The following is a 17,759-nucleotide window of genomic DNA, read 5'->3' as shown; positions in this document are numbered from 1 at the left end:
GCGGGAAGGTAAACGGCGTTTCCGTGCGCTGCTCTGGTTCGCCAGAAGTGGCTTTGTCATGCTGGCCACATGACCCGGAAGCTGTCTGCGGACAAACGCCGGCTCCCTGGCCTATAAAGCGAGATGAGCGCCGCAACCCCAGAGTCGGACACAACTGGACCTGATGGTCAGTGGTCCCTTTACCTTACAACTTAATATGTGCCGAAGGCACAACACACCCCGCCTGGTATCAACCGATACCACCATTTGAGTTCTCAGATGACAACAGTAGAATCAGTTCAGAGACTGGTCTAAGAAATAACTTTGTTTCCTGGTTTTGCACACTTTAATTTCAACCTTCCTGACTCTTCCATCTTCACTTGGAAGGACTTCAGTGGTGCAGATGTTGAGCACAGATGCCAGCCTTTACAATTACTGCCTGCTGAATGTGTGACATGTTTACATGAATGAGCTATGTGGGTTAGGCTAGCAATGGCTCTAATGAGTGACTTCCAAGTCGAGAATCTACTGAACCTATGAGAATCAAGATGACTGGTCGCAGTCATTGTCTGCAGCGTGGAAACCTCAGGATGGATTTCGGAGTCGAGGTCTGAGTCAACTAGTTCAAATATGTCATTCTGAGGGACAGTCGGTTCTGTTTTGTATAAGAAAGCAGGTCCTGTCAGCCATGTAGTGTCCTTGAGATGACTAGCTGCAACAGCCCTTGTAGCGTGATCTGCGGGATTGTGTTTGGTAGGTACGTAATGCCATTGATAAGTGGATTTCCTAATCCGTAGAATTCTGTTGTTATGTAAACATAAAAGCGCCTGCTCTCATTGTAGATGTACCCTAACACTATCTTGCTGTCAATAGAGATTCAGTATCTCCCTCCCCTCTGTCAGCAACTGCCAGCAACTGCCATCCGTTGCAACATTCTTTCTGGCCAGTAGGTGGAGCTGCATCAATAAACGTACAATAGCAATAATATACAACTTAATATGTGCCGAAGGCATAACACTTGTGTTAAAAGTAGGAATTTTAACTTGCTGCATCCATAAACTGCTATAAGATGGAATGTGACACATGAACAACATAGGAACATAGGGAGCTGCTTTGTAATGAGTCAGACCATGGGTCCATCTTGCTCAGTATTGCCTGCACTGACCGGCAGCCGCTTTCCAGGGTTTCAGGCTCTAGCTTCTCCCAGGCCTAACTGCAGATGCCATTGGGAATTGAAACAGAGACCTTCTGCTTGCAAGTTGGATGATCTACCACTTTGCTAAGGGGGTGAGAGAGAGAGAGAAGGGGGAAAGAGATCAGAGAGGTAGAACAACTCCAGCTGACTGGCTTCATGAAATCTCCTCCCGCACTGGCTCAGAATCATAGTCCTGACTCACCAGTCTCACATGTAGAAAATCAGAACTGGATTTCTGGACTTACAAGCAAGGAATTTTCTGTGCTTCCCCATTTAAGGGACCTTCCCAGATCAGATGCAGGCAGCAAATTATGTTAGTATAAAGAATTAATATTCATTCAGTGTGAATCAGTTTCAAGTTATTCTTTAAAGTCACAGCTTCTGTATGGGGGTGAGGGGGAAAGGAACATCTTTTTCCTATCAGAGTCCAACATTCACTCTCTGCTAGGAAAAAAAAATCTCACTGCATATAGAAAGCTAAGGAAGCAAAACCAACCCCCAACTGCTGGTATGCAGAATACTACAACGGCACAGATTTTGAGACAACTTCTTGATTTAGGATTTTGGCCCAGAGAGCAGAGTTCAGTTTAGTTGGTGATTAAGAGCAGCACTCTTCCAGTAGGAGTAGGGAAGGGAAGACAATCCTTTTTCAGAGACCCAGCAAAGACATCCAGGAAATGAACTGGTTCATGAATGGAGGAGGGGTCCCACTAAATACAGCTGGGGAGCTTTCCTGTTTGGCCTGTGACTCAGGGAGCCTCCCAGTGTCCTGAGATTGGTTGGAAAGGAAATAGGAAGTTGCTGCTAGGCCTGAGATTAGCTGAAACCATCTACCGTTCATTCAGATCCAGATCCCACTGATAGACATCGTACCAGCAAAGAGATGAGTTCCTACTCTTCCCCGACTCACATCCAATTTCATTCCAATAATAATAATTTTTCTGAGTTTTGAAATACTTAAAAGTGCAGCTGCACGGAAGGTTTTGTGTGCAATTTAGCACTGAATTTTATCTGGGTGGTGGCCGAGGGGGCAAATTATGTAGATTAGCCTTTGCTGCGGATGTTTTGTTTGGGGAATCCAAACCAGCCTCCCACCACTGACCTGCAATATTAGCACTTGACTCACTGCAGGGTTGTTGTTACTAATCCCGGCAATCCTAACAGTACAGAGCAGACGGCATTGCTAGGGCTACGCTATCTCAGCCTCAATAAACCTGCATAAATTTAAAACCATAAGGACCATAATCAATTTCATTGTAAGGATTAGGTAAATCGGGGCCAGATGTAACTGCACAACAAGGGAGTGGCCTTGCAGCTCTCAGAATACAAGATTTCTACATCACAGCTAGAGCTTGGTCTAGAGCAGGCATGTCCAAAGTCCGTTTCGGGGGCCTAATCCAGCCCACTGGCCAGTTTAATCCAGCCCCTGTGGCAGTTTATTTCCTGGGGTAAAATCCTAAAAAAAAAAAAACTCAACAACTTCAATTGGGGGGGACTCAACAACTCTAACCCTTAGAAAAGCCCAATAACTTAAAAAAGGTCAACAACTTTGGTCGGCCCTCACGGCCCTTCACTTCATCAATCTGGCCCTCCTTGAAATCTGGCCCTCCTTGAAAAAAGTTTGGACACCGCTGGTCTAGAGATATGACCAGGTGATGCCTCTGAGAACATGAACATCCTGTGATTCTGAGAGGATCTGAGCTCTCCAGTACAATACAATACAAATCTTTATTACGGTCTTAGACCAGCATAGAAGGGTGGGATACAGCCATTTAAAATCTGAAAAGCGTTTTGGAAAGCTAAAAGGTACTAAAACAGAAGGTGAATGTAAAAGTCTGTAAGAATTTAAAAGAAGCTAAAAGAGTAAGGTTGATATATAAAAGACTTTAACTATCAATTGGTATCTGAAGAAGTGTGCATGCACACAAAAGCTCATACCAAGAACAAACTCAGTTGGTCTCTAAGGTGCTACTGGAAAGAATTTTCTATTTTGTATCAATTTACAGAGCACTCTTATATGTTCATTAAATTTGGGTTTTGGCACAGGTCATCCTCCGACGAATTTTGAGCGCTGCTGTGCAGAATCCAGCAACCTTGTATGTTGTAGCAGGATTGGTATCTGAGTGCAGCAGGGAGGCATAGAATTGCCCTGTGCACCCTGGGTAGGCCTACTTGTGAAGTAGTGGTGAAATCAGGCTAATGCGAATGTCTCTGTGATACCATTTCTATTTGTCCCGAGTCACGGGGGCATTGTCTCCTGGGTAGTCAATCTTCCTGTATGCCAAGCACTCCAGTAAGAAATGGTGGGCTGAAAGTGGGCGTAGGGCAGCCTCCATATGTAAGCCTCCGGTGCATATAGATGGCACAGCACCATGTGAGTGGTTCCATTTGCAGGCTGACCATGCCAATATACTGTATGGACACTTACAGGTGAAACTCGAAAAATTAGAATATCGTGGAAAGGTTCATTTCTTTCAGTAATTCAACTTAAAAGGTGAAACTAATATATGAGATAGACTCATGACATGCAAAGCGAGATATGTCGAGCCTTTATTTGTTATAATTGTGATGATTATGGCGTACAGCTGATGAGAACCCCAAATTAACAATTTCAACTTTGGGGTTTTCATCAGCTGCACACCATAATCATCACAATTATAACAAGCCAAGGCTTGACATATCTCGCTTTGCAGGTCATGGGTCTATCTCATATATTAAACTCCAGTAGCTAATGAAAACAATTGATTGCATTAATGGACTTTTGCACGATATTCTAATTTTTCGAGTTTCACCTGTATAACTGTTGTGCTAACTCTACATATGAATGGGCTGACTTTGAGTTTAGGCTATTCCTATCCAGTCCGAACGGGGCAGCTTTGGCTACGTGGGGGCATGCCTGAGAGTGACCCCTCCAGCAGAATTCCAAGCCCGTGCCCTGAATTGTCAGCCTTTGTATTATTATCACCATAATTAAACCTAACTCACTACATATTATTATTATTATTATTATTATTATTATATTATTATTATTATTATTATTATGGCTTCTTCTTCTTCAGCCCAATTCCGTCCCTAGACCGCCGAGCGACCAGGGCCGGGATCCCTGAGCAAGGCGAAAGACGACCTTCCCACCCGCGCACGACCCCTTTCTTCCGCCGCTGCCGGCAGAGCTCGGCGGCCCGCTTCGCCGCGGGGCTGCTCCGCCCTGCTGTTCGCCACTGGTTCGCCCCCATTCCGGCCCGAATGCCGGCTTCTCCGCAGCCGCTCCGGCCACCAGGGCAGCGAAGGCGGAGGGTCGCGGCGGGGCGCGGGGCGGGCCGAGCGCAGGGCTAGAGCCGGGGAGGGTTCGTCCGGACCACGAGTTGCACAGCCCCGAGGAGGCGGGCCGAGGCGCCGCCGCTGCGCTGCGCGGAGAGGGCGATCCTGCCGGCGACGGGCCAGGAGAGGCAGGTGAGACGCGGCTCAAAGCAGGCGGGCGCCACGGAGGGAGGGAGCCTTGGCTCGCCTGCGAGCTCCCAGCCAGTCCTGACCCGGCGCGGGGTTCAATTCCTGGTGCGGAGCCCACGGGGATTCGGAAGCGGCCCTGCGCCACTGGCCCATCTCGCCCGGCGCTGCCACACTGGCTGGAGCGGCTCTGCAGGGTTTCCGGCAGAGTCTCTCCCGCCCCACAGGGAGACGCTAACTTTTCTTTTAGCCAAAGAGGTAAGCGTAGGGGGACGGGGACCAATGTTATTTCAATTATTACTTCACACGTTCTTTCTGGTATCTGAAGAGTGTGCATGCACACGAAAGCTCATACCAAGAACAAACTTAGTTGGTCTAAGGTGCTACTGGAAAGAATTTTTTTTTTTTAATTTTGCTGATTTGATTACTGAGGCCGCTAAGACAGTTTCCAGGGAGCGAGCCCTCAGAGTTACTGTATTTCCAAGGAAGCCAACATCCATGGCACTGTTAGCAGTGAACCCATTTGCGCAGTGTGTATACACATTCAGCAGCTTAGTTGTAAATCAACTGGCTGATTAAAAACATTTTTGTTAATAGAATAGGATATACTGGCTGCAGAGTTTTGATTTAAGTTAAGTGTGGAATGAATACAGTGCAGATTGTGATGACTGAGACTCGCTGCTCCCTGGATTCCCCGACCACCTCACTTGGGTGCAGTGAAGCACACCATGTTCATAGAGTTGGAAGAGACCCCAAGGGCCATCCAGTCCAAACCCCTGCCAAGCAGGAAACACCATCAAGCATTCCTGACAGATGGCTGTCAAGCCTCTGCTTAAAGACCTCCAAAGAAGGAGACCACCACACTCCTTGGCAGCAAATTCCACTGCTGAACAGCTCTCACTGTCAGGAAGTTCTTCCTAATGTTTAGGGAATCTTCTTTCTTGTAGTTTGAATCCATTGCTCGTGTCCGCTTCTCTGGAGCAGCAGAAAACAAACCTTTCTCCCTCCTCTAGATGACATCCTTTTATAATTTGAACATGGCTATCAGGGGCGTCGCTAGGGGGGTGCGGTGGGGCGGTACGCCCCCGGGCGACAGGGCGAGAAGGGCGGGGGGCAACAAGCGGCGGCGTGGGGCGACAAGCGGCGCCCTCCCGCCATCCCCAGGCAACGCCGGTCACCCCGGGAGCAGCAGCGCTGCACGGACGGGGTGCTCCCTCGGCCGTGCGCTGTTGCTCCCGGGGCGACCGGAGCGAGCGGCGGCGCATGGGGGTGACAAGCGGCAGCCCCTCCCGCCATTCCCAAGCGCTGCCGCTCCCTCCGTCACCCCAGGAGCAACAGCGCACGGCCGAGGGAGCACCCCGTCCGTGCAGCGCTGCTGCTCCCGGGGTGACCGGCAGCATGGGGAGTGGTAGGAGGGGCCGGCGCTTGTCAGCCCACGCACTGCCGCTGGCTCGTCCCCCGGGAGCAGCAGCGCACGGTGTGTGCGGTGCTGCTGCTCCTGGGACAACGGAGCGAACGGCGGCACGTGGGGGTGACAAGAGGCAGCCCCTCCCACCATTCCCATGCGCTGCCGCTCCCTCCGTCACCCTGGGATCGCCGCTTCCACAGCCTCCTTTTGAGCCGGAGAGCTTAAAAGCGAGCTCTTCGGCTTAAAAGAGGGCTGCAGAAGCGGCGCCGGCACCCCCGGAAACGCCCTGGGGGCGGAGCGTCATGACGTCACAATGTGATGTCACGACGCCCCGCCCCGGGGCGTTTCCTTTGCCGCCCCGGGTACCGCGGAGCCTTACTCTGCCATTGATGGCTATCATATCACCCCTTAACCTTCTCTTCTCCAGGCTAAACATACCAGCTCCCTAAGCCGTTCCTCATAAGGCATTGTTTCCAGGTTGTCTCCTCGGAACAACTGGGCACTCAGCTTTTCCTGTCATCTTTGTTTAAGCTTAGTTACGTCTGAGAGGACCATTTGCCTTTTGACTGCGGGCGGCAAACCCTGTTTCCTCACATTTCCTTATATACAGACTTGCACGCAATAGTGTGTGTTGACTCACATGGCAGTACACCTGTATAATGCCTGGTGTGAAGGATCAGGTACAGTTCTTACTAAAGTCGTAAACCTGTGTCTTGGCTCCACTACAGCAAATTGCAGGTGGACTTACATGATCAAATACTTTCTCCATACAAAGCATGCACTTTTAAAGTCAATGTTTTTTGTACTTTTTATTGATGGGTTTTTTGTGCTATATGCTGGCCAGTTAAACCAGGTGAGGGTAGCCGAAAACTCAAACTCTCAGTGAGTGAAGGACTTCCCCTGCATGCAAAGACAGGCTCCGGCAGAATTAGTGGGCAGGACCAAGAGTGAGTCCAATGGTCAAGAGGGCTGTTTCTGCACGTTCTGTAGATAGAAGTGAAGAAGAAGAAGAAGAAGAGTTTGGATTTGATATCCCGCTTTATCACTACCCAAAGGAGTCTCAAAGCGGCTAACATTCTCCTTTCCCTTCCTCCCCCCAACAAAACACTCTGTGAGGTGAGTGGGGCTGAGAGACTTCAAAGAAGTGTGACTAGCCCAAGGTCACCCAGCAGCTGCATGTGGAGGAGCGGAGACGCGAACCCGGTTCACCAGGTTATGAGTCTACCACTCTTAACCACTACACCACACTGCCTCTCAAGGGCAGATGGAGCTCATCAACCTGCGAAGGTAGCCTATCTAGGAGAAGGAAAACTCTGATCCCAAACCTGTGCTGCCTTGCGGGACATATTTGGGAGAAGAAAGGCTAAACCCTACACAAATCTAGAGTGGAGCCCCTAAGACAGCTGGATGGCATCTTGGATGCTTTCTTCTGGCAACTCCTACAGCCAAGCTGATACCAAATGTCTTGGTCTGCTTTCCTTTGGACCACATCAGCAAGGCCAATGGGCAGCCCATTTCACAGCTGCTAATGCAGTGGTTTGACTTCACCTCTGGAGGCAGATGGATGCCACCAACAACAAAAATCTCTCCTCATTGAAAATTAGCCTATCGATGGCTAATACCCTTCTCCCTGACATCCAGTTTTCTATGTGCAAGGAATTTAATATATACAAAAAGAAACATTTGATCAGTTGAGACCCCACCTCACCCACATGCAAACGCTCGCACACAGTGTGAAGCAGTGCAGCTCAGACACAGTTTTACCACCTCAGGACTCTGACATCTGGAGAAGTACACGCACACATTTCATGCCAAGTAGAACGAACAAGCTACCTGCATGCGCATTGCCATTGGCATATGCACAAATATACACTCCTAGTGCATGGCTGAAGTCATTCCTGTTTGGGGGGCGGATTGGAGAGAGCAACAGGAAGGAAGCCTGCACCGAACAATGGGAGGAAATGGGACAACTGGGGGTGGGGTGAGGCTCAGCAAAGTGGTGTAATGTGCAGCAGCTAGATTCACGGAAAAAAACATTCAGCCTGGGATGCTTTACAAGCAAGACTCCTAAGGATACCTTATAGCCTCCTGTGGCACCAGCCGCTGCACCCACTATGAGTGAAGGGGGGGCGAGAACAGGTAAGCCATTTCCGGAATTACAGTAGTTTAATCCAGAGTACTATCAGACTTAATTCCAGTTTCTGTAGCAGTTGCATGGGCAAAACCTTTCTCAACTGGGGATGGGACTGAGTCAGGAGAGCTGCCAAAGGCACATGGTGGAGCCGATACGCAGCCAGAGCTAAGAGACCACCAGAAGCTCCCAGCTTCAGATCTTGCACGAACCATGAATGTGCTGGGTAGCTTGCCTCAGCCCCCATCACCCGCAGCCTCCCAGAGGCATGAGACATTTCACAGCAGCGTAATGGAAGAGGAGCTCCTTGAAAGGGAAGTGCCAAGTAGACATGCCAAGTATTTTTGATATACAGAATGTTGGGGAGAAATACGAGTTCTGATTAATTCTTTTAAATAACCGTTTTATTTATTTCTTGAACATGAAGTCATTTGCACCCAGTCAAGTGATATGGCCACATCCCTGAGAATGGCTGTGAGCAGGAGACACGACTGTGGTCCCCTGGTGGTCCCTCCAGCACTTACAAAGTAGAACGTGGTCTGGTTCAGTAAGACATTGGGTTTCTTAAGCAAAAGAGCATACCTGGGATCATTTAATGCAGATTAGATACAGATCACAAGTATGCGTGCTTTCTTTGTAAATTAAGCACGCATTGATGGACTGTTGGGTATCCTATTCCAAGATTTTTGTACAGTGCCCAGAAAGCATTTGCTATTGGGCACCTCATTTAGGAATGAGAATAAATTCGGTGTGTTGTTTTTTTAAATGCTGAAATAAGACCATCCCTGTTTTTAGAACATGGATATTCTCTTGCTTGATTAGATCAAGATCAATCTGTTTCCAACAGTGGGCAGTGAGAATCCTCCAGGAAGCTCACAAACAAGGCATGAAGGTGACATAGACTCTCTCTGTCGTCCCCCCGCCGCTGCCGCCGGCACTGCCACCCCCCACTACCTGGCATTCAGGGGTACACTGTTTCTGAACTTGTGTTGTTGTTGTTCAGTCGTTCAGTCGTGTCCGACTCTTCGTGACCCCATGGACCAGAGCACGCCAGGCACGCCTATCCTTCACTGCCTCTCGCAGGTTTGGCCAAACTCATGTTAGTAGCTTCGAGAACACTGTCCACCATCTCATCCTCTGTCGTCCCCTTCTCCTTGTGCCCTCCATCCTTGCCCAATATCAGGGTCTTTTCCAGGGAGTCTTTCCTCTTCTATGAGGTGGCCAACGTACGGAGCCTCAACTTCAGGATCTGTCCTTCTAGTGAGCACTCAGGGCTGATTTCTTTAAGAATGGATAGGTTTGATCTTCTTGCAGTCCATGGGGACTCTCAAGAGTCTCCTCCAGCACCATAATTCAAAAGCATCAATTCTTCGGCGATCAGCCTTCTTTATGGTCCAGCTCTTATGGCTAGAACTTTACCTTTTACATACAGCTGCATGCATCGTACAAATGTTCTGGTGGCTGCTTTTTGCCAAAAGAAATGCAGGTTTCGAGTGGGATTTGGAGTTGAAAAGGAAGCCAAGGGTGGGTGGGAGATGGGCATTTAACCACATCTCTCTGCTCCGGATCTCTTTCATAAGAAGAGGTCCTAGATCAAACGAAAAGCCTTCTAGTCCAGGATTCTGTCCCTCACAATTTCCTGGGTCAACGGGAAGGCCCACATGCAGGAAGGGATGCAACAAAACCTCCGCTCATGGTCTCCTGCAAACGGTTTTCCATAGGCATACCACCTCCTCCATCCTAGGGGCAATATAACACACACAGAGAGAGAGAGAGAGAAGCACACCACAAGCCACTTAAGCACTGTTTGAAACATGTTTGGAAGATGCTATCTCAAATGCTTGGGATGAGGGTGTGGATGAAAAAACATGCTATAATAGTGGCATATAACATTTTAGAAATGACTATGGGACCAGGGGGGAGCAGGCTGGGGGTGGTTTTTGTGCAGGAAAAAATGTGAGTGGAGAAATAGGGCACCCCGTCCCCCACTGCTTCTGCCACTTCTCCATTCCAAATCTTCTCTTCCCAAAGCTTCCCTCCTAAGGGAAAGCAGCTGTTGTGCTTTTTTGTTGCAACCCTTTGCATGTAACATTTGGTTAGGATCTGACTGGTTAGGACCCCCTATTGGTGCGTCTTGTGGTCTGGGGCATCTGCCCTTCCAGAATAAGCCATGGCAAAGCTCCCATATTCCACCTTCTACAAAAGTACCATGATATGAAAATGAATTAAACAACTAAGGGAAACAAATGAACACAAGACTTGGGAGTCAGGGAAATAAGTAAGACATATATTATTTTAATTCATTTTGCAAGAACGATGATTAATCAGGAGTGCAGGTTTGCCCAGGAGTGAGATTTGCCAGTTCCGGATTTAGACTGAATTTTTGTAAAGACCAGCACGTGCAAAGGGAAGTCATTGGTCTCCATCTATCTGCAGAAACCAGAGAGATTTCTGAGCCGATAGCAGGAAGGGCTTCTGCAAAACAGTGGGGTGGGGGGGGACCCTCCCATCCTGAGTCTGCCTAGCAGGCTGGATGCTGTCTTAGTTGCTGGCAGACGGGCTGTGTGAAGGAGGTCCTTGCTGCGTGTGGACTCACAGTTTGGTGACCTCTCTCATGCCCTCAGCCAGCAGTCAGGCAGATTACAGCAGTGCCTTTCCAGTCACAAAACCCCTCCCCATATTGGTCACCCCTGGGAGAATCTCACTCCAGCCACAATCCAGTTGTTTCACTCTGTGATGCGCATCTTCCTGCACAGAGGAACAGGGTTTTGAATGTTCTGCTGGCACTCTCACAGAGAGACACCACAAGAGCAAGCAAGGGCTGACTTCTCAGGACCCACAGAGACTGCCTATCAGCCCAATGTCAGTACTCTGTGCAGAGCCAAGTTTTTGTGTGACAGACAGTCTGTCAGCCCCAATCTTCCTGAGAAAGTGGGGAGGGGGGTTTCCCTATGTGAGACCATTGCCGTTCTCTGGGAGCTTTTGCCTAGACGAACTTTTAGCATGAAAGGTATGAGCACCAAGAAAGCCAGGCTACAAGAAGGACAATTTATGCTGCTGAATTTATCTCAAGGTATATGAACTCCTGAGCCTTTTTATCTGCACAAATTGGACACAAGAATTGGGGGTGCAGGAGGCAAGCCAAGGATTCCCATACACTTAGCTCTTTCCATACCTCCCAGTTCCAGTAGAGATGTTCTGCTGCCTTCCTGTGCCAGGTTTTTAATTGTTTTCTTCCTTTCCCTCAGGTGGTAGGCTGAAAAAAAAAAAAAGCTCATTCCTTCTCGCCAAGGGGACCATGGCACCACCAGTGCTCTGTGGACTTCTGACATCGCAGACTGGCTGGCCCTCTCCATCTGGAGAGATACGGGATACCTTCAAGAAACACGGATCTGGCTCCGTTGAAAGATGTGCTCTCTCTCTCAGCAAGGAGGACCTGCAGAAGCTGGCATCACCGCTACTGGGCACCGCAAAAGGATTCTGAATTTTAGCGCAACAAACTCGACTGCTTGTGAGGGACAGAAGGTGGGCCACTGGCAGGAGATGCTCGTTACAGGTCTTGGCAAGTGGTCGATTCTCTGGATGGGACTAAGGCGGCAGAGAAGGATGAGGTGGGCCCAAAGAAAGAAGTCTTGCTGGAAACTATTCCCAGCCTTGGGGTTGAACTTGACTCTGAAGGGCCACAGTCAGCATCCACGGTTGAACAAGGAACCGACACCTCCTGTGACCAAGCCCGGTGCCAAACCCAGGACGTTGTTTCCTCGTGCGCACCAAGCAGCCAGCCAGAGAAAGTCTCATTGGCGCAAACACTCCGCGCCTGTCTGCAATCCCACGTCTTGCTCTGAACAACCTCTAAGAACGTTTGTTATTCTGGAGGGATTTGATCCAGGGGAAAGTACCACGGATGCTGAGAGGCTTGAGTTTCAGTCCAAAGCACCAGGCGGGGCCAGGAGACAAGTCCAAGGGGTCACCCTGCCACCTCAGAGTAGACCAAGGGAGGGCCACTTGGAATATGCTCTGCAGTGTTTTGCTCCTGAGAGTGGCATGAGCGGGGAGGTCAGGATGTGTGCATGAACTCACCTCCTCATCCACCTTCAAGAGCCAGCCTGAGGACACCGTCAGTCCAACAGAGTCGGGGCCAGCTGCCGGGCCATGTGCAGAAGAGCCCTTGCCGCTTCCTTCTGCCCTCACCAAGTCAGCTTCCCCAGGGGAGCAGAAAGAGTCTGCGTCAGATGTTCACTGTGAGAAGCATGGAGGCGAGGGAAAACTGTGAGGAGGTCAGCCTTCTGACCTGGTCAAGCAAAATGGGACTGTTGACCGTGGGAGAATGCCAAGTGAGTATTTATGCCTTTCCTAGCAGTACTCTTTCAGGAAACCAACAGAAAGGCCTCAGGTAAAACGGGAATGGGTGTCACTTGGTTTGTGGCAGTTGCAGATAATTAGTTCTGCACCCCAGTCCTTTGGAGTTGATAACTGGATCCCTGTTGCTTTAAGTCAGTGTTTTTCAACCTTTTTTGGGCAAAGGCACACTTGTTTCATGAAAAAAATCACGAGGCACACCACCATTAGAAAATGTTAAAAAATTTAAACTCTGTGCCTATATGACTATATATAAAGTAATTCTCTTGAATTTTTCCAATTTTTTCCCACGGCACACCAGGCAACATCTCGCGGCACACTAGTGTGCCACGGAACAGTGGTTGAAAACACTGCTTAAGTGATGCCCAAGGCTAGGGAGTATGTGGGCTGGAACAAAGGCTTTTCATGGCTCTGAGAATGCATTTGTACATTCCTGAGGTAGCAGCGTCCCACAATTGCACTACCTAGTATGCCATGGGGAGCTGGTGCCCATATAGCCCTCATTTTTGGGTATAGGATGGCATGGAACATAGGCTAATTCGCATCCTGAAAACAGAACACTGACATTTTGCTCCGCAGTCAGTCTGAGGCATGCCAGGGTCAGGTGGGGATGTTACAAATGAGTCCTTTAAGAGGTGCAGTGAGTTTTAGAGTTTTAGGGGTTCCCCTGCAAGTTCACACTGCAGGGCTTCACACTTCTCATGAATGTGGTTTCCAGGCCTGGTTCAGTGGTGCTGACTCTTGAAAAATCTAAAAATCTAAAAGGAAACCCTACTACACTGTCAGCCACTTCCAGGCAAAGTCTTAATAAAGTTAATACATAAAATGAGAAAGAGGTCCAACTTAACAGTGACCATCCATGACAAATCCAGAATGCGGCAGCTAGATTGGCGACTGGGAATGGCTGCCGAGACCATATAACACCGGTTCTGAAAGACTTACATTGGATCCAGTACGTTTCCGAGCACAATTCAAAGTGTTGGTGCTGACCTTTAAAGCCCTAAAATGGGCCTCGGTCCAGTATACCTGAAGGAGTGTCTCCACCCCCATCGTACTGCCCGGACACTGAGGTCCAGCTCCGAGGGCCTTCTGGCGGTTACCCCTACCTGCGAGAAGTGAGTGTTAGAGGGAACCAGGCAGAGGACCTTCTCAGTAGTGGCGCCTGCCTGTGGAACGCCCTCCCATCAGATGTCAAGGAAATAAACAACTATCTGACTTTTAGAAGACAGCTGAAGGTAGCCCTGGTTTAGGGAAGTTTTTAATGTTTGATGTTTTTATTGTGCATATATATATATATATTATATATATTCTGATGGGAGCCACTCAGAGTGGCTGGGGAAACCCAGCCCAAATGGGTGGTATATAAACAAAATTTATTATTATTATTATTATTGCTGTCTGAGAGTAGTGCACTCTGAAAGATGGAGCACACACAGACACACACATTACTGATACATTGTGTTAAGCCACTTTGTCTGATTACATCAGCATAAAATTCAGGGGTGGGAAACCCTGACCATGGGCCCAGCTTGGCTCCAGACTTTCCCATTGACCCTCTAGGACATTTTGGAGAAGCTATGCTCCCCCACCCCCACCTTGCAACTGGCATTATACATAAATTGGGAGCTTGAAGTGGTCTCCCGATGGTTCCTCCATCAGAGCAAGCCTCACTACCACCTGCCAGTCAGAAAATGTGTGGCAATAGCATGCCTTGTTCAAGGTGGGGAAAGCAGCTTCCATTACTGGTTGCTTCGGCTTCCTGTGCTTCAAAGAACAGTATTTGGAGAGAGAAGTGTTTTCATCCTCCCAGTTCTGCTCTTTGAAGCAGCCCTGCACTGTCCAGCGCTAAGCAGGATAGACCCCACACATACACACACAAATTAGCTGGTGTGAATGGAGATCAATCTAGGCTGAGTTGGGTGTGTGGAGAGATCTCCCTGCAAAGCCCTCTTACCCACCCAAACATACAGTGGTACCTCGGGTTACATACGCTTCAGGTTACATACGCTTCAGGTTACATACTCCGCTAACCCAGAAATAACGCTTCAGGTTAAGAACTTTGCTTCAGGATAAGAACAGAAATCGTGCTCTGGCGGCGCAGCGGCAGCGGGAGGCCCCATTAGCTAAAGTGGTGCTTCAGGTTAAGAACAGTTTCAGGTTAAGAACAAATTAAGTACATAACCAGAGGTACCACTATACTCAGTTTGGCTGGGCTTTAGAATTCAAAGCGCCTCAAAATCAGCAATGCACTCCTAAAAGGGAGGTGAAAACCAAACTTTTAGCCTTGCATTACTGCCTTCAAGGTGCTTTGAAGTTCCGACTCCGAGACTTCAAAGCACCAAAGCACCAGACGTCATTTGTGATGTCACTTGATGGGCAGACCCACCCACCCTGTCACTTTTGTCCTGCGAGGCAAATCCTTATGAGGTTCTGGTACATGGAGCCAAAATGGTTGACACATCCCTGATATAAACGAATAAAACCACAAACTACACGGCTGAATTTATATCTCTGCTCCATTCTTGCAGGTCCCTGGGACAACTCTGCCTAGATCATCCTCCGCAGGGACTTGATAACAGATCAGGTGAGAGCGACAATAGCATCCTTTGTCCACTTAGCTATTGCTACGTGGGAAAAGCTAGAACCACATCAGATGAAGGAGCCAATGAGAGGGATGGACACTGTGAGAGTAAATGTTGATTTGGGTTCCATATGCTCCTAAATCTGAAAGCTGTACAGGGTCTATGCACACTTCTTAGGGGAACTGGCTGTGTTTACCCTTCATGGGCACAGGAGCCTAGAAGTTCAGACCCCACCTGAGAAATGCTAAACACAAGGCCCAGAACAGACAAGACACAAGGGGCTCTGAATTTGTTTGGAACAGCAGCGGTGAAGAAGGAAGAATGTAAATCCCCATTGTCAAAGCTGCTACATGTGTGTGTTTTGCACTGTGAGACAAATAGCAGTTGGAGGGTGGATTAAGATTGGGGGAAGGGCCTTTTATTCAGGAGACTCAGCTATACAGCTGCAAAATAAACATTTTAAGCGTGTTGCAAGTGCATATACAAATGTGACACTAGATGGCGTATTTTTCTTTTTTTATATACATTTTTATTGATTTTTGCATATATTTTCCAAATACCTCATAACATCTCTTCTTATCTTATACAATATTTTGGCTATAAGCCTAGGACTTCCATCAACACCATCTAATGATTTTCAGTCTTCATCTCTTACTACTCCTGCATTTCATTCTTTTCACTATTACTTTTAATAGTCCATAACTAATAATCCTTTTCATAAATCTTATAATCCTTTTCCTAAATCTCCCTGCAAAATTTCATATATTCCTCCTTACAAAACTTCTTGCAATCCTACTAGCGTAGTCAATTGTTTACAGTTGTTTTTTCAAATAGTCCACATTATTTTCTCCAATCTTCTAAGAACTTCTGATCCCGCCGGTTTCGAATTCTCCCTGTCATCTTATCCAATTCTGCATAGTCCATTTATTTCATTTGTCACTCCTCTTTCGTCGGTAATTCTTCCTGCTTCCACTTCTGTGCCAATAATATTCTTGCCGCCGTTGTCGCGTATAAAAGCAATTTGTTATCTTGTCTACTAATATCCTCGCCTACAATACCAAGTAAAAATGCTTCTGGGTTTTTTTTTAATGAATGTATATTTCAACATCTTTTTCATCTCATTATATATCATTTCCCAGAAGCTTTTCACTTTCTTGCATTCCCACCACAGATGATAAAAAGTTCCTTCTTTTTCCTTACATTTCCAACATTTATTACTTACTTTATACATTTTGGCAAATTTCACTGGTGTAATATACCATCTATACATCATTTTCTTTCAAAGCATTGCATGCTGTAAATTTTATTCCTTCTTTCCACAATTATCTCCCAATCTTTTAACTGTAGATTATACCCAAAATCTTTGGCCCAATGTATCATAACCGACTTTACCTCTTCATCTTTCAAATGCCATTCCAACAGCAATTTATACATTTTAGACAATATTTTACAATTATTATTGAATATTTCCATTTCAAACTAGATGGCGTATTTTTCAAAACGTTTCTTTTTTTAAAAAGCATTTTCACTTTTTTATTATATTTGTGTAGATTCCACCCAGGTGGAAACAAACATGTGGGATCCAAAAATCTCCTGCATCTCATCTGTTTTGGCCCTCTTTTTTATTAGTATTTTATTATTATTATTTGAAAATAATTTAATGTATTATCTTCCCATACATAGTTCCGAGTACATTCTAAAGGTCTTTTTTAAATACACTTAATACAAGGTCACAAGTATTCATTCCTAACATACACTGTAGTGTTTAAGCAAGCCAAACACCATGAATGACATCAGTTGCATCATACTGTATACCACACATCTAAAAATCTTCAGTGAAATGACTTAAGACCTCATTTTTACACCAATTACAAGTGAGCAGAAAACACTGCAATCTGGTTGTTTGTGCGGTGTCCAGACCATTCATCATTTATGCATCTTTTCTCTCAATGATCAGAGGTCCCACATTGTCTTCCGTTTCATCATTATGGTTTGTACGAGACCCATCGCATAATGGAAACTTCTTAGACCTCCAACACCGGCAGTACACAGCTTTCTCCCCCAAATCTTCCATATCAAATGCATGAACTACCTTTGGGTTATCTTTCTGGATATGGAGATTTACCATCCCGTTACAACATCTGTCCTTGCTGATAATTTTTTTGTAAGCAAGATGTCCAATGGCTGCCGCTCCAGCAGCAAACGAAACAGCTGCAATCCAATTCGACCTGAGCCCCATGACTGCAGCCCCGGACGCATGCCGCACGGCCACCCTCTGAGGCTCCGGCGAAGGGCTCGCGAGGCAGGGCAAGAGGAGTGACACCCAGCCCTATTTTGGCCCTCTTGAGAGCCAAGAGACCAGTGGGGGCTTTTCTTTCTGCCACTTCAGCCCTCCTGACATTTTAGCTTTTGTTTCCCCACAGGACCTGTTGAGGAGTCCATCAGTCCCTACTGCGAGAGCATGTTTGGGCAATGGTGGCCTGCCCAGGAGCAGGTGAGGAGATATGCAAATATGGAATAAGGGGCAAGGAGTGTGAAAGCCAATGATAATGCTTTGCATTGATTCCTGATGAGGCTCAGTTCTGCTAATTCAAGAGTCCACCTTATCCCTTATACACCCAGTAGATCACAGGAGAGTTTCTCCTGCAAGTTCCAGAGATC

At 47.4% G+C, this 17,759-nt stretch overlaps 1 protein-coding gene and 1 pseudogene across 3 annotated transcripts in view; both read left to right on the top strand.

Annotated features, from left to right (window-relative positions):
* Positions 1-683: 683 nt before the first annotated feature.
* LOC117049657 lies at positions 684-12,385 on the top strand (annotated as a pseudogene).
* Positions 12,386-12,448: 63 nt separating this feature from the next.
* Positions 12,449-17,759, top strand: part of ARAP3 (ArfGAP with RhoGAP domain, ankyrin repeat and PH domain 3) — a 41,818-nt gene continuing 36,507 nt past the window's right edge. For all 3 annotated transcript variants that reach the window (XM_033154254.1, XM_033154253.1, XM_033154252.1), the window contains exons 1-3: positions 12,449-12,491; positions 15,045-15,100; positions 17,522-17,592. In XM_033154254.1, coding sequence (XP_033010145.1) covers positions 17,560-17,592 — 33 coding nt within the window. In that variant the 5' untranslated portion in view covers positions 12,449-12,491; positions 15,045-15,100; positions 17,522-17,559. The remainder of the gene's footprint in view (positions 12,492-15,044; positions 15,101-17,521; positions 17,593-17,759) is intronic.

Source organism: Lacerta agilis, chromosome 7 (assembly GCF_009819535.1).
Source record: "Lacerta agilis isolate rLacAgi1 chromosome 7, rLacAgi1.pri, whole genome shotgun sequence".
NCBI lineage: Eukaryota > Metazoa > Chordata > Lepidosauria > Squamata > Lacertidae > Lacerta > Lacerta agilis.
This window is presented reverse-complemented; position numbering and strand designations above follow the sequence as displayed.